Below are 13,796 nucleotides of genomic sequence, written 5' to 3'. Positions count from 1 at the left end.
TAAGTGCGAGGCAATGCCTAATGGCCTCAAAGTCGACATGAGCTCGCTTCCTGCGCCTCCTCATCGCAACAGTGCTGTGCCGTTGCCGTAAGGCAAATACTGACAATTTCGGTTCGGCTGGGCCGGGCAGCATGATGATGCGCAAAGTCAATTGTTTCTGGATCTTTTCGCCAGGATCCAATAGCTTTTATTGATAAATTGATTCCATTCATAAAAACTAACCATATTTAATCTTACGTTTCAGTTTTACATCTGTCTTACGGCGTAGTCTTGCAGGCCATTCTTGACCAGCCCCCGCTTTCGTTACGAACAGCTTCCGAATATGGCATCCGGTACAACCATGCGTTGGTCGCCCGCCACGCAATGATCTGATCAAAGCATCGCCCAAAAACACATTATCGCGCAGTCAATTGAATCGAGACTTGGGAAACAGCATACAAAATGGCGCAAGCAGCAAATGAACACGAAGGCCCTCTTCAAGCAGATGTACGCTCTCCAACGATGGGTCGACTGTTTGCTGATTCTGCTAGGATACTGCGTCTTTGAGTCATGATTCTGCATTGGCTGGTTCGTACGTGACTTCGTATCGTCTTATTAATGCCCGCTGATCTGTTGTTTAGACTTGAGTCAGGAAGTTATCTGACTTCCCTCAACTCCAGCGTCTTGAACTACAAGTATGTACCCATTACATGCATACGTTCACATCTAACCGTTTACCTACAGATACGAAGTATGGCTTAAAGAAGCTGCTTATACAATTGTCTTGACTGACGGACTTAGAATGGACGACGATATCATGCATTCCGCGAAGGCGCGTACCTAGTTGTATGTTGAGACGCCACCACGAAAGCTGATACTAACAGTCGTAAGCCCAACGATGACGAAGAACAAGATAGAATGGATTTGGGCCATCATATCTACCGTCTTGGCCTCGGCGGCGATCTCTTCCTCGCGCCTATTGGCGATAAAGTCAAGCGAGTCCTTGACCTTGGCACAGGAACAGGAATCTGGGCCATGGACTTTGCCGAGTACGCATCCCCTCATCCCTCACAAACCATATCTAACAATTCCCAGCGAATATCCCGAAGCCGAAGTCCTCGGCACCGATCTAAGCCCAATCCAACCCCCATGGTAACCCCCCCCTCCCTCCCCATCACTCTTCTAACATCCCCAGGACCCCGCCAAACTGCCTCTTCGAAGTCGATGACTTCGAATCAGACTGGCTCTTCCGCCAACCCTTCGACTTTATCCACGCGCGCGAACTAGAAGGCTGCATCAGCAACAACGCGTAGTTCTTCACCCGTGCTCTGCAGAGTCTCGCGCCCGGTGGATATCTCGAGATGCAGGCTGTTCACTCTGAGTTCAAATCTGACGATAACACGAAAAATATGGCGGAAAATGCGCTGCTTTGGATGAAGACTATGGTTGAGGGGTCTGCAAAGTTTGGGAAGCCGCTGAATGTAGCGCCGGAGTGGAAGAAGGAGATGGAGGATGCTGGGTTTGTGGATGTTGAGCAGAAGATTCTCAAGGTAAGTGCTTTCGTTATTTGTGACATGCTTGTTGATGGTGAGATAGGTTCCCATCGGATCTTGGCCTAGAGACCCGAAGCTCAAAGAGATTGGCAAGTTTCAGTCTGTTCAAGAAGCGCAGGTCATTACGTCGTATACACCTGGTATCTTCTCGCGTGTTCTTGGGTGGAGTGATGAGGAGATTCAGGTGTTCATGGCAAAGGTGAAGAAGGATCTTTCTGATCCGAGTATTCATCTTTATCTTCCTGTTTTCTTCATTTGGGGAAGAAAGCCGGAGTGATGAGTAAGGTTTAGTCGGATACGTTAAAGGCTCGGGAAGGGTTCATGCGGGCAATATGGTGGATCAGCATTTGCCCCAGTTAAGATCTCATTTTCATATGTTTGAAATTAAAGGTCATCCTTTTTCATCTTGTTCTCAGAAATATTATTGTACATAAGCTGCAGCCCTTATTATGACTTATTTTCTCGGTTTATATTTCTTGTTTATCTTATCTTCTAACATCGATAAGATAAGGCTTATCGGACATCTCTGGACATCGACCAGCTTCAGCTACCCGGGACTCAGAGAATTGTGACTTGGTATCTGTGTAGTGACCCAGTGGGAAAGCTAGTAGCAAGCGAGAAATGTATATAAAGGTCAGCTGAATATTCAATCTTGTTCAATAGAGTACTAGGTTTATCATTGTTACGCTAGCAGTATCACAACTAGCCAACATAAATTAATTACGACTATTTTGTGTTCCCTACACAATACCTAGATCTCTATATGTCACGTTCTCAACTTTCCCCATTGTTTTAGATAAGCTATAATACTCCTACTTCGGTCATTCCATGCCCAGACTTTTTTTCTGTGTTTCTGTTGTTCATCTTGTGCAGTATGTGACCAAAACAATGGCATATAGCTCACGTCCAAGAAGGATAGAGGGGCGGTTATGTAGATCACCCCAATGTTCGTGGGGGGCGGGGGGCGCTTGGATGAACATCTCTTGGTATCCATTAACGGCTTCAATTGGTCGTCTGTTGTCGGAGTATTGCTAGTCCAACTTGATATGCAAATATTTAAGAGCCCATATTCGGTACGAACCTTTTAGGCCTTAACCAGATTTAGCAGACCAAATTGGTACTGGTGTCGCAAGCCTCTTCATCCTGCGTATGCTATCTTTCGCTACTTTCGCGATCGACAGCGATTCGGGATGTTGATGCTCATGGAACCATTCTTAAAAGAGGGTTTCACCCCCATTCAGCTGCATTTAGTCTACAGGCTTTCTCTTCTGATAGACTGGGTAGTACAGATGCAGGAACATTACGCCATCCGCGACGCGTAACCCAACGTGGCCTCAATCGCGGCACTTGCAGATATTGGGGGCAATCGTGGGGGATTGCGCCATCAAGAGGCTCAGCAGACTTAAGCGTAATTAAAACAAGTCAAAAGACAAGCTTAATACCTTAAAATGACCGTCCGATAGGTGGATAATCGTTCACGACTGTCATCGCGCCAAGCTCATTCGTATATGCGGCTATCAATCTCCCCAACGGTGAACCGTCAGTACTTCCCAATTCGGCCCAGCACAAATGAACAGTTCGGACGAAGACTCAACGGGCAAACATCTTGACTTCGCTGATCGTTCATCCCATCGTATCCGGTTGGCGGAGAATAACGGTCCGCCGGGATAATCCGCGGTGAATGTAACTGTGCACGGTAATTGACCTAATCAATATGAAACGTCCGTCTTCCAAAAAAAGATAATGGATAAGCTCAAGGTTAAAGAATTAAGCTTATTGGTTAGAGCATCTGCTAGAACACGGACAAAATCCCCTTTCCAAAATGAACAGTGGATCGCATCGGATGTTGCAACGTTGTTTAAATACCTAGTTCAACGCCCAGGTAATTGAATCGGCATCGACTTCGACAATCTCATCGCTCACCATGAAGTTCCAGACCCTCCTCACCGTGGCCTCGGCCAACCTCGTCCTCGCAAACAACCTCCTCGCCACGACCGCCGACTCATGGATCCGCAACAACCGCGAGACCCAGCGCGCATACTGGTACGGCCGCGCGGTCGTCTACGAGGGCATCGAAGCCACCATCGAGCTGACCAAGAACAAGACCCTGCTCGCATGGTACCGCGACCAGATGGACGATGTGGTGTACCCCAACGGCACCATCATCAACTATGACTTGACAAAGTACTCGCTTGACAACTACCGCATCGGCTTGAACTTGCTGTACTGGTACAAGCAGACCGGTGAGGAGAAATACAAGGTTGCTGCGGATTTCATCCGTGATAGAATCAACCAGCATCCTAGGACGCCTACTGGTGGGTTCTGGCATCGCTCGCCGACGTACCCGGATCAGATGTGGCTGGATGGCATTTTCATGTGCGATAGCTTCTACGCTGAGTGGACTGCTGAGTTCGACGCCAAGAACACCACGGCCTGGGATGACATTGTCCTTCAGTGGGATAAGATCCAGGAAGTCACCATCGACAAGGAAACCGGTCTTCCCGTGCACGGCTTCGACGAGAGCAAGACCGCCGTCTGGGCTGACCCCGAGAACGGCGCTTCCCCTATTGTTTGGTCCCGTGCCGTCGGCTGGTACATCTGGTCACTCATCGAAGTCCTCGACGTCTTCCCCAAGTCTCACCCCGGCTACAAGCGTCTCGTCACTTACTACAAGAATCTCTCCTCCGCTCTCCTCCGCGCCCAAGGCCCCGAGTCTCAGCTCTGGGAACTCGTCATGAACAAGGAGTACGAGGGTGTAGAGGGTAACTACATTGAGAGCTCCGCCTCCGCCATGTTCACCTACGGCTGGTTGGCTGGTCTTCGACGCGGACTTCTCGATGAGAAGACGTACACCAAGCCTGCTAAGCAGGCTTACAAGCGTCTCATCCGGGACTTTGTGACCAAGAACAACAATGGAACGATTACCTGGGAGGGAACCGTCGAGGTTGGATCGTTGAACAGTGATGCTTCTTTCGAGGTAAGTTTGTCTCGTGTGATTTTGTGGATTCGGCTGACTTTTGTAGTATTACACTGAGGTTCCTGTTGTTCCTAACGATACTCGCGGTATGGGACCTTTCATGATGGCTATTTATGAGTGGGAGCGTCGCAGCAAATAAGCGCATGACGGGATGATTTATAGACGTTAGACTATAGATTGAGATAGAGTTGATGATCGATAACCTTTAGTGTACATATTTAATTCTAGTGCTCTTCGCACGTACATTTTCTCACTTTACGTCCCGACTTTAGTGTGACTTTTACTGTGTGATCCTGCATAACTATTGCGTCCTTAGCATCATGTCATCATGAGTTGGTGGCGCGTCTCTGTTAGCGCGTTGATCGCTGAGTCTTGAATGGACGCGACGGATTGGCATACGCCCGTTTATTTCCGGAGATTGACAAATCTACGATTGGCTCGCTGCCGTTTTCGCTATTAGACTCTCATATCATTCCATATTGAATCTTGATGATTTCACATGTCACTGACGAGCACAATGTGAATTTTTGAGTCTCGCGTCTTTAGATGCGACATGAGAATTGGTTCTGATGTCAGAAGGGTAAGCGATACCATTAGCTCGTGAGCTATCAATTGCAGATTCGCATTACATCTCCCCATAGTCAATAATACCAGAAACCATCGATGAATTTCTCATTTGTAGCCTCTTAAATTAACAGTGAATATTGAGTTATCATAAAAGGCACAATCAATCGCATTCCGGCCGATTACACATTCCAGCCCTCGACAAATTACGTCATGGCCCGCATCCGTCATACGTCATGTCTCTCCGTCATCTTTCAGCCTCGTATATCTCAATCCTTCTCAACAACACAATCTCACCAAATCATCATCTACAATGGCAGAAGTAGCAGCAGGTGTCATCGCAGTCGAGCAAGTCGTCTCAACCGGCCTTGAAGTCGGCGCCGCAGCGACCGTAGCTCGTCCCACGCAGCCTCTCACTGCAGTCTTGAGCCAAATCGCTACGACCCCGAAGGAGGATAACTCGTATGTCCCTCGCGTCGTGGCTATGGAGGGAGCTGATGAAAATAGACTGTCCCTAGCGAGATCTCATCACAGTGTCAGTGTCATCGATGGGAAGGCATACATCTTTGGTGGCAAGAAAGATGATGGCCAACTGTGCAACAACGACATCCATGCTGTATCCATCGGCGATTACCAAGGCGAAGGCGAAGGAGAATACGCATGCTACCCAGCCGTGGGTGACGAAGGCCAAATCCCCTCCCCACGCATCAACCACGCCTCCTGCACGCGCCGCGACACGCTCATTATTCACGGCGGCCAAAACAGCGATGACGAACCCGTCGACGATGAATTCACTCTCTGGGAATGGGAGCCCAAATCCGCACGATGGTCTTCTATAACCGCCGCTGGAAAAGCGCCCCAATCGCGTTACGGACATCAGATCTTTTATGATGCCAAGAAAGATAATCTTGTTCTTAATGGGGGGTATGAGAATGGGCAGCGGACTAAGACAACGTGGTTGTTTGACTTTACAACGCGTCTTTGGCATCCTTTGCCTGATGCTCCTGCTGAGCCTTTGGCAGCGCAGTTTGTTGAGGGGACGCTGTATGCTATTAGTGCTGAGTCGGATGTCCATGGGTCGGTGCACTATATCAAGACTGGTACAATCCAGGATGAATCTCTCGACGCACTTCCAGAGTGGACAACCGTCGATTTCCCTTCCAACCCTCTCGTCCCCGGACCACGCCCTCGCGTTGGCAGCGCTTTGATCCCCGTAACAACCGGCCACGGGCGTCGCTACTTGCTCTACCTCCTCGGCAGCCGCCAAGACGCATCGATCTCTAGTGATAAAGCCTACACCGAGGAACACCCGTTCTACTCCGACATGTGGACTCTTCAACTCCCCTCTGATGATTACAGTGCTACACGGGTCAAGGATGCTATTCGCGAGACGATTCCGGGTGTTCAGTCGGGAGCGTTTAGTTGGCATGAACTTGAGATTGCGCCGGCTGAGATGACGCAGGAGGCAGGCAAGGTGCACCCGGGACCGAGAGGGTTCTTTGGGGCTGATGGGTGTTTGGATGGGAAGGGAGTGCTGATGTGGGGAGGCGTTAATGCAAAGGGGGAGACTGAGGCTGATGGATGGCTGCTGAAGATTTCTTAGAGGCCATCGCAGTGTATGAAAACTGGGATAAGGCAAAAAACGAAGAGTGAGGGCGAATTAGTCAACAGTGTATCCTATGATGGAAAAGAAAAAGAAATGCATTTTAAAATGACCAGAACATGCTATTGTAGAGGCCGTTCTCATATTATCTGAAGTTATATGGACGATGTTGAATGACTGCATTATGCCGTCAATTCCAACCAATGACGTATTGTCTTAGTCATCACAAAACCCATCATGAGACTTGGTGGCCAGACTTTCAACCTTCATTTTCTCATCACCAAAACATCAAAAAATGAAGCGCGCTCTAATGATACCAAGCCTCCGAGAAAATGCGACCAGAAGCGCCTTTCACACAACCCGCTCGCGCGCTTCACCAAACGCACCCAACGCTGCGAAACCTCAGCCAAGTCAAGCTCAACCAGGAACGACAGATGCGTCAAGCAAAGAAGCGTCAACGGCGCCTCGGAAAAAGACGAGTGCAGAACTAGATCAGGAACTCAGGGAGAAATTGGAGGGTATGTCTGGTGATGGAGGAGGTGCGGGAGTCGAGTATGAGAATGGCCGGGCGGAGGGATTGAAGAGAGGCGTCAAGTCGAATATGTTCCGGGTGATATAATCGCCGCAACTGCAAGGATGATTGGAGGTCTGCCTTTGGCGTGTGATGTACCCTGGGAAGAAGTTGTAAAAGATCTGGTATTTATATGAAGCTTTCAGAACTGGATCGACATGTTGTTCCGTCGTGGGCTCCTATCAAGACTTCTAGTCAACATCTCAGTTCTTGTTCTGTCAATACGATTCAAGTCATGCTGTTCGCAAATGCAACGCACGTCAGACTTTCTGGACATTATCGCTAGTGATGCTGGCTGTTCATGGACGCTTACTGGGTACCGTTTGATACGAGCCTAGCTAACCTACTTCAAGACTCTTCACTGAGTACTCATAGTGCGAAGATGAGGAAGCCAATACGGGACAGATGATATTCACATGGTTCAAAACGGCTAATCGGCTCCCAAACAGTCTTGGCCAGCCAATCTCACGATTCATTGGCCATTTGGGTCCCAAAATAAATGATGAATCCTTCGGCGAAGGCACAGAGAAACTAGTCTTCAATTCTTGAACCTCATTCGCTGGGTTTTATCCTCCCCTGCTTTTAATTTCCAGACCCATTCTTCAACCAATCAACGTCTGTACCGGCTAAGTTCAATCAGGGGCGTCAATGCCTTACTTAAAACCGCGATATTCGCTCTGACAATTGCCCGTGAAATACCAGTATCGACAAAATGACTCGTCTATCTAACATATTAATGCTCTTTGGCGTCGTGGGCAGCTTCGCGGCTGCTCAGTACGATCAGGAGAAGCAGAACAAGGATGCTACATGCAACGTGAGTTAGTTCTATAACCTAAGGGTAACGGCGCTAATAATAGTGTAGAATAATTGTTTCTTCAAGTATTTCACCAACAAATGCAACGCCGATAACCCAGCGTGTGTATGCACACTCAAAGACATGCGCGAGAAGTTCTTCTGCTGCATCGCCGAAAACTGCGCAGACAACGTCCTACCAGGTAATGACTCCCTGTAAAATGACAAACTGTGACTAATTTGTGAGAAAAGAACAAATTGAGAGATCTTCGAATGATTGCGATGCTCACGGTATTCCTTTCACTTTCGACGCTGAGGCTGTTTGCGGAATTAAGCTACCCGTTTCGTCCGAGACTGTTTCGGTTTCGACTACCACCTCGGAAGCTACTACTGTTACCAAAGCGAAGGCTTCCGAGACTGTGACTACATCTGAGGAAGAGTCAACAACGGCGATTACTACAACTACGGGTACTGAGAGCTCGGCGGCGAGTCAGACTACTTCAGCGGCTGCAGCTACTGTCACGGAGAATAGCGGTTCTAAGGCGAAGGGTATGGTTGCGGCGGCGGCTATTGCACTTGGTGTGTTTATTTAATATCTTATCATATCCGCGTCAGATTGAATGAGGCTTGTCTCGTAATTAAATCGATGTCGCTGTCCTGGCCGGCCTGTAGGCGAGGGAGCATCAAGGATCACTAATTGACATCAGCTTATACCGCGAATCTATGTGAACTTGGTTAAAAAACACGTATGTAATGAAATACTGGCGAGAAAAATTCTATATTTATAGTATAGCCGTTGACGACGAATGTACCCGTGGCGTAGTCGCTGTTGGGGTTGTTGAAGTAGACTAAGCGACTAGGGGACTTCGCACTTTGAGAGGGCCGGTCACGTCAACGCCTTGGCCGCACTGTCAATGACTTCTTTTAACGGGCATAGGCTGAAGAGCAGGCGAACTGTAACGGTGTCTTTTCGCGCCTGTCAAACCCGTGTTCGGGAACAAGAACGGGTTTTGTAGGGAGGGATTCGCCAATTGGAGTGTTTTGAGATACACCATTCAGTAGGTCATGGGAGATGCCAAGGAAACAGATGTGACGACCCATTCGAACACAAAGTGACTCAAGATCCAGAAAATACTAATTCTCTCCTTCATAAAACAATTAGAATTGAGATAAGCCAGCAAATTCGTGATTGACATGCTGGAGACTGATTGGCTTGTCGGGTATAAGGCCTCGTCGGTGCCTCAGAGAAAGCCCTCAAGCTTACTTGGAAAGTCCGCCATTACATATCTTCAGGGGCTGGTGAATTATCTTATCGCTTCGTTGTCGATTTATATTGACCGTCATATTACAAGAAAAAAGGATGCTCCGCGATAGCGATAATGAACCTGCTGTCAAAGGCCGTCAGTGTACGCGACGCCTCTGTTCACTACAGCGACGACTTTAACGGCAGTGTAGGTATATTTGTCATTAAAAGCTACTCATACCAAGTCCGTTCGAGTGCAGAATAACCACTCTAGGTGTTCTGCTTGCTGTAGCGCTGAACATAAATACAATGGAAGTAAACCGTGTTCAACCACCGAACAGACATCTCAGCAGGCAGCAATAAAGACCAAGACTTGCTAGTGGAACTGGCACACTCCGTTTGGTGTTCGTTTGTACATATGACGCAGGGACTAATGGGCCAGCTGGCACTGGCACTGGCGTCTCACGCACCCAGGCTCCATCTGATTCCATCTCTGTCTCACAGCTGACCTCTTCTGCATCTCGTATTCGTCTTCGACATCCCATAACTCTCCTTCTTCGCACACTATCCATTAACAACATCTCAACATATCGATATCCATCACCAACTTCTTCATAACACTATCCATCAACCACCTCGTCAGCATCTCAAGTTATTGAGATCTATCACCAAAGCCTCTCGTCCCCCAACGGGACTAGCCATACTTCATAGTCACCAAAACCCTTCTCTATCCTTCACCTCCTTGGTATATCTCATCAACCCCTCCTCGTCTTCCTTTCTGACGGTACGACAGTATACTCTAGCTACTATCCGAGGCGCCTAAACCCAGTACACCAAGACCAAGTAACCCTCGTGTTCATTTCTCTGCAACTTCTGAACCCAGCCAATCCCTCGACCCCCACCAGGCTGAAGACGGACCCAGCATCAAAATGGATGGAGAACACTACGACTATATGTACCAAGGCTTGGCCGCCTATGTGGGCGAGATTTTTGAAACCGATATGTCTCATCTTATCGCTCAGATTGAAGCAAACGGCGGCGTGATCCCAGAGGCTCCATTGCCACCTCTAACATGGTATCCGTACGACTATGAACCCTTTCTCCCCTCCATTGCCCCCCCTCCAGCCGATTCTGAAGGGGTGAATGTCAACGTTCAAGAGAGTAAAGAAGACCCAGTTGTGAAGGCCGAGCCTTCGTCGCCGGATACTCTGGCGGCACCCGAGTCACCTCGATCGCCATATCTCTACGACATTCCGCCCTTTCGTCGCTCACAAAGCCCCTCTCCATTCAATCTTGTAGAGGCAGTTATCGACTCTACTGAGACTGTCACTGTGAAGCCGGAGCCGTCGTCACCAGGAACTGTCCAAGATGTCGTATGGGTACCTCGATCACCAGGATCTCCCTCACTCTACGACATCCCCCGCTTCTACGCCGCACCCGACCTATCCCCTCCCCAGCCGTCCCCCGAAGACTTCGAACGACCCATCCCATCTCGCGCGCCCTCCCCTCGAACCAGTCCTCAGCGAAACACGCTCGGAGGCCGCATCAACGGTCGTGGCATCCGCCGCAATCTCCAATTCTTCATCAATCGCGGTAACCAGCGACGCGCGATTAGTCACGCTCAAATGCTCCGTCGCCGTCGAATGCAAGAGGAGCGATTCGGGCTGCGACAGTATCGGCGCCATGTAGACGGGCTCCAGCGTCAGCATGAGCAGCGGCTGCGTGACGGTGAGAATGCGCCTTGCAATAGCATTCCTGTCTCGCGGGGACGTCGATTCCATGGCGCACCGCGGTTTGTGGAGAGATTCAGCGTTCGAGATGAAGAGGACCGTGGTTGTTGGAGTCCTTTTGACTTGTACTAAGGCATATGGAGCATGTTGATTGGTTGATGATGCTCACCGGATTACCCTTTACGGTGAAGCGTAGCCTCACAGGATGATTGCTTGAGAGATTGAAGAGAGACTACCTTGACATTGGAGTAAGTACACGATATTCCTGATTGCTTTTTGCAGGAGAAAGAATGTTTGAGCGTTGGGGATACAGTGTTGGTCAGATGAGGCGATGTACTGGTTTGGCACTATGAACGTTACGGGAATGACATGTCTTTATGAGAAACGACCAATGAGTCACGAGATAATGCTTTGATAGTTTGAATGAGACCAGATTAATCGTGTTTTAATTGAATACTATGCAATGCACACTTTTAAGCAACCTATAACCGGTTGGCAATCTCTTCTAACAGCTGCAGCTCTTCCTGCATGAGGAACAAATTCTGCGGCAGCACCAAACTCCCCCCAGGCTTCATAATAATCTCCCTCCCATCATGTCTCTCATGCCTCTCCGAATCACTCTCTTCCGTCGCCCTCCCCTTCTCCTCGTCAACACTCTCCCTCTGCGCTTCTGTCTTAGCCCCCCTCAAGTCCTCAGGTGTCCACCAATAAACCGGGTACGCGCGCTGAATGTTATTAACCAGCAGCGCAACACCAAACATTATCGTACAGTTGAATAAAACAACTGGAATGAAGAACCAGCCGAGGTCAAGGAGGCGGTTGTCGACGACGGCGAGGAGGCCGGTTGCGCCGGCGGGGGGATGGATGGTTTTTGTCAGGGCCATTATGGACGTCACGGTCGCGCAGGATATGGCGCCGCCTAGCCATTGAATGGAGTGGAAGTTTGAGCTGAGGAGGAAGAGCTTTCCTATGCTGACGCCTATTGTTGCGGCGATGAGTTGGCCGCCGAAGAAGTTTCGTGGTTGGGCGAGGGGAGACTCTATGGCGTAGAATTCGAGAACAGCGCCAGCGCCCTGCATCATTAGCCTCAACATTCATCAAGCTATAGTAGGAAATAACTTACAAAAGATCCAACAATAATTGGAGCGCCTCGTTCAACAAAAGAGGGAATGCGCTCAGATGCCAATTCAATCACTGAGAGTGCGATGAATATGCCGATAAATGCCCATATTACTGGTAGGATCGTCCCAATGCTTTTTGGTTTATCGCGTCGGTATCCAAAAATGTATGCGACAGGATATGGAACATGTTGCCATGGTGGTGATGGAATAAATGGATTGAGGTATCGATCAATATCGAAAGTCCACGATGTCGGATTGAGGCGCGACATGGGATCTGAGATGATCTGATCTGAGATGAAAAATCCGGGGTAATCAGGCGATGTACGAGAAACGCGCCTCAAGATAATGAAAGAAGTAAAATTGAGATGACACCACGAAATATGACGTAAAATTAGTAATAATGGCGTCTGTTTGTCCCAGCGCGTGTCCAAACTCTGCTCAATGAATGTCTGACGATGCCCTCAGCGAAAAAAGAGCAGGCCAACGCCCTTATACCACTGGCCCAAGCCGCGGAGATGCACCAAATGAACACCATAGCCTTCCATAATTCCGAAAAAATGCCAGCAAAAAGCACAGGGCAGGAACAGTGAGTAATACGTTCCAAGGCCGTTTGAGCCGGGCTCGCTTTGTTATTGGCATCTTCGCGAGACGATTTCGTAACAGAAATTCAACTTTGCGGTTAATTGTGGGTAATTTCCCCATAGTTTCCTATTCTGGTTGGACGGCTTTGCTCACGGGGTTTGTTCGGTGTTGGCAGGTTCCGAGATTATGACATAATGAGAATTTGGGCTGGTATTATTTATCCCCTTCATTGCCGAGGGAAAGAATTTGATTTGTGAATGAAACATTTGTGGACATGCTATTGTGATCGGATACAATGACATTGGCGATGATCATTACGGATCCGTTCAATTGTGACAAGGAAAGGATCTTTATTTTTGGACACTGCTATTGCCGAGTTGCGCGTCGTGTTACCGAAGTTTGCCTGTACAGCCGGGTTACCCGTCAGACCATACCCACCGAGAAAATGCAGGTACAGTTCGGCCTGTCAGAACTTGAGATGTTCCAATTGCGAAAAAGATGGCAAGATTTAGATCTCGGGAATACGATGCGATGCGGAACTGACGTGCGTGCGATTGAATGTGACGATTTAACGGGATATGACTCGAGTATAAATACGCAGGACACTTGCTTCATTTGGCTCAGATACAATCTTGACGAAAGAGGGCAGATGCTATAGTTATCTACTGTGCAGGATGATTAACGCGACACGACGGGATAGAGATTGACATGCGACCGTTGGAAGATGACCAGGCAATTGATGCATCATGTAGCTGGACGCGACGCGACATTCGCAGTGCATGCGTGTCTTGGCTGGGGCAGACATGAAGATACGTTCAAGACCGCGTTTACCATGGTAGTAGCCCATATGGTAATACCAGCGCATCACCGACGTAAGCGCATGGCTTGCAATTGAGAACCGTAGAGGCGGAACTTGATGCGCTGCTCAATGTCTCAGGCCAGATATTTATTCAGAAGCTATCAAGGTCAAGCCGCCTCAGAGCAAGCTTCCAAACTTCATATGCGAATCAAGACAGGGAGGCCAAAGACAACATTCAATTCAATGCAATGGAATGCAATAGTGTGAAAGGACAAAAACATA

The 13,796-nt window shown here is 48.7% G+C and overlaps 8 protein-coding genes across 8 annotated transcripts; 7 read left to right on the top strand and 1 right to left on the bottom strand.

Moving 5' to 3' along the window:
* Positions 1–441: 441 nt before the first annotated feature.
* Positions 442–1,292, top strand: FMAN_08522 (uncharacterized protein; the record flags this gene model as incomplete). Its single annotated transcript, XM_041835176.1, has 8 exons — positions 442–486; positions 531–571; positions 621–674; positions 724–730; positions 781–825; positions 871–1,028; positions 1,075–1,131; positions 1,175–1,292. The coding sequence occupies 8 exons, from the start codon at positions 442–444 to the stop codon at positions 1,290–1,292; spliced, it is 525 nt and encodes a 174-aa protein (XP_041685365.1).
* Positions 1,293–1,340: 48 nt separating this feature from the next.
* On the top strand, positions 1,341–1,809 carry FMAN_16169 (uncharacterized protein; the record flags this gene model as incomplete). Its single annotated transcript, XM_041835173.1, has 2 exons — positions 1,341–1,529; positions 1,576–1,809. The coding sequence occupies 2 exons, from the start codon at positions 1,341–1,343 to the stop codon at positions 1,807–1,809; spliced, it is 423 nt and encodes a 140-aa protein (XP_041685364.1).
* A 1,647-nt stretch (positions 1,810–3,456) lies between these two features.
* Positions 3,457–4,648, top strand: FMAN_08523 (uncharacterized protein; the record flags this gene model as incomplete). The annotated part of the gene is made up of 2 exons (XM_041835172.1): positions 3,457–4,509; positions 4,556–4,648. The coding sequence occupies 2 exons, from the start codon at positions 3,457–3,459 to the stop codon at positions 4,646–4,648; spliced, it is 1,146 nt and encodes a 381-aa protein (XP_041685363.1).
* Positions 4,649–5,386: 738 nt separating this feature from the next.
* Positions 5,387–6,676, top strand: FMAN_08524 (uncharacterized protein; the record flags this gene model as incomplete). Its single annotated transcript, XM_041835171.1, has 2 exons — positions 5,387–5,535; positions 5,581–6,676. The coding sequence occupies 2 exons, from the start codon at positions 5,387–5,389 to the stop codon at positions 6,674–6,676; spliced, it is 1,245 nt and encodes a 414-aa protein (XP_041685362.1).
* Positions 6,677–6,971: 295 nt separating this feature from the next.
* Positions 6,972–7,295, top strand: FMAN_08525 (uncharacterized protein; the record flags this gene model as incomplete). The annotated part of the gene is made up of 1 exon (XM_041835170.1): positions 6,972–7,295. One exon carries the CDS (start codon positions 6,972–6,974, stop codon positions 7,293–7,295), a length of 324 nt encoding a protein of 107 aa, XP_041685361.1.
* A 664-nt stretch (positions 7,296–7,959) lies between these two features.
* FMAN_08526 (uncharacterized protein) lies at positions 7,960–8,632 on the top strand (the record flags this gene model as incomplete). The annotated part of the gene is made up of 3 exons (XM_041835169.1): positions 7,960–8,061; positions 8,110–8,242; positions 8,292–8,632. The coding sequence occupies 3 exons, from the start codon at positions 7,960–7,962 to the stop codon at positions 8,630–8,632; spliced, it is 576 nt and encodes a 191-aa protein (XP_041685360.1).
* A 1,579-nt stretch (positions 8,633–10,211) lies between these two features.
* Positions 10,212–11,144, top strand: FMAN_08527 (uncharacterized protein; the record flags this gene model as incomplete). The annotated part of the gene is made up of 1 exon (XM_041835168.1): positions 10,212–11,144. The coding sequence occupies one exon, from the start codon at positions 10,212–10,214 to the stop codon at positions 11,142–11,144; it is 933 nt and encodes a 310-aa protein (XP_041685359.1).
* Positions 11,145–11,494: 350 nt separating this feature from the next.
* Positions 11,495–12,402, bottom strand: FMAN_08528 (uncharacterized protein; the record flags this gene model as incomplete). Its single annotated transcript, XM_041835167.1, has 2 exons — positions 11,495–12,085; positions 12,136–12,402. The coding sequence occupies 2 exons, from the start codon at positions 12,400–12,402 to the stop codon at positions 11,495–11,497; spliced, it is 858 nt and encodes a 285-aa protein (XP_041685358.1).
* Between the last annotated feature and the right edge of the window lie 1,394 nt (positions 12,403–13,796).

Source organism: Fusarium mangiferae, assembly GCF_900044065.1.
Source record: "Fusarium mangiferae strain MRC7560 genome assembly, contig: FMAN_scaffold009, whole genome shotgun sequence".
Classification (NCBI taxonomy): Eukaryota; Fungi; Ascomycota; class Sordariomycetes; order Hypocreales; family Nectriaceae; genus Fusarium; species Fusarium mangiferae.
Note: the sequence above shows the minus strand (reverse complement) of the source record. Positions and strands in the feature narration are given on the sequence as shown.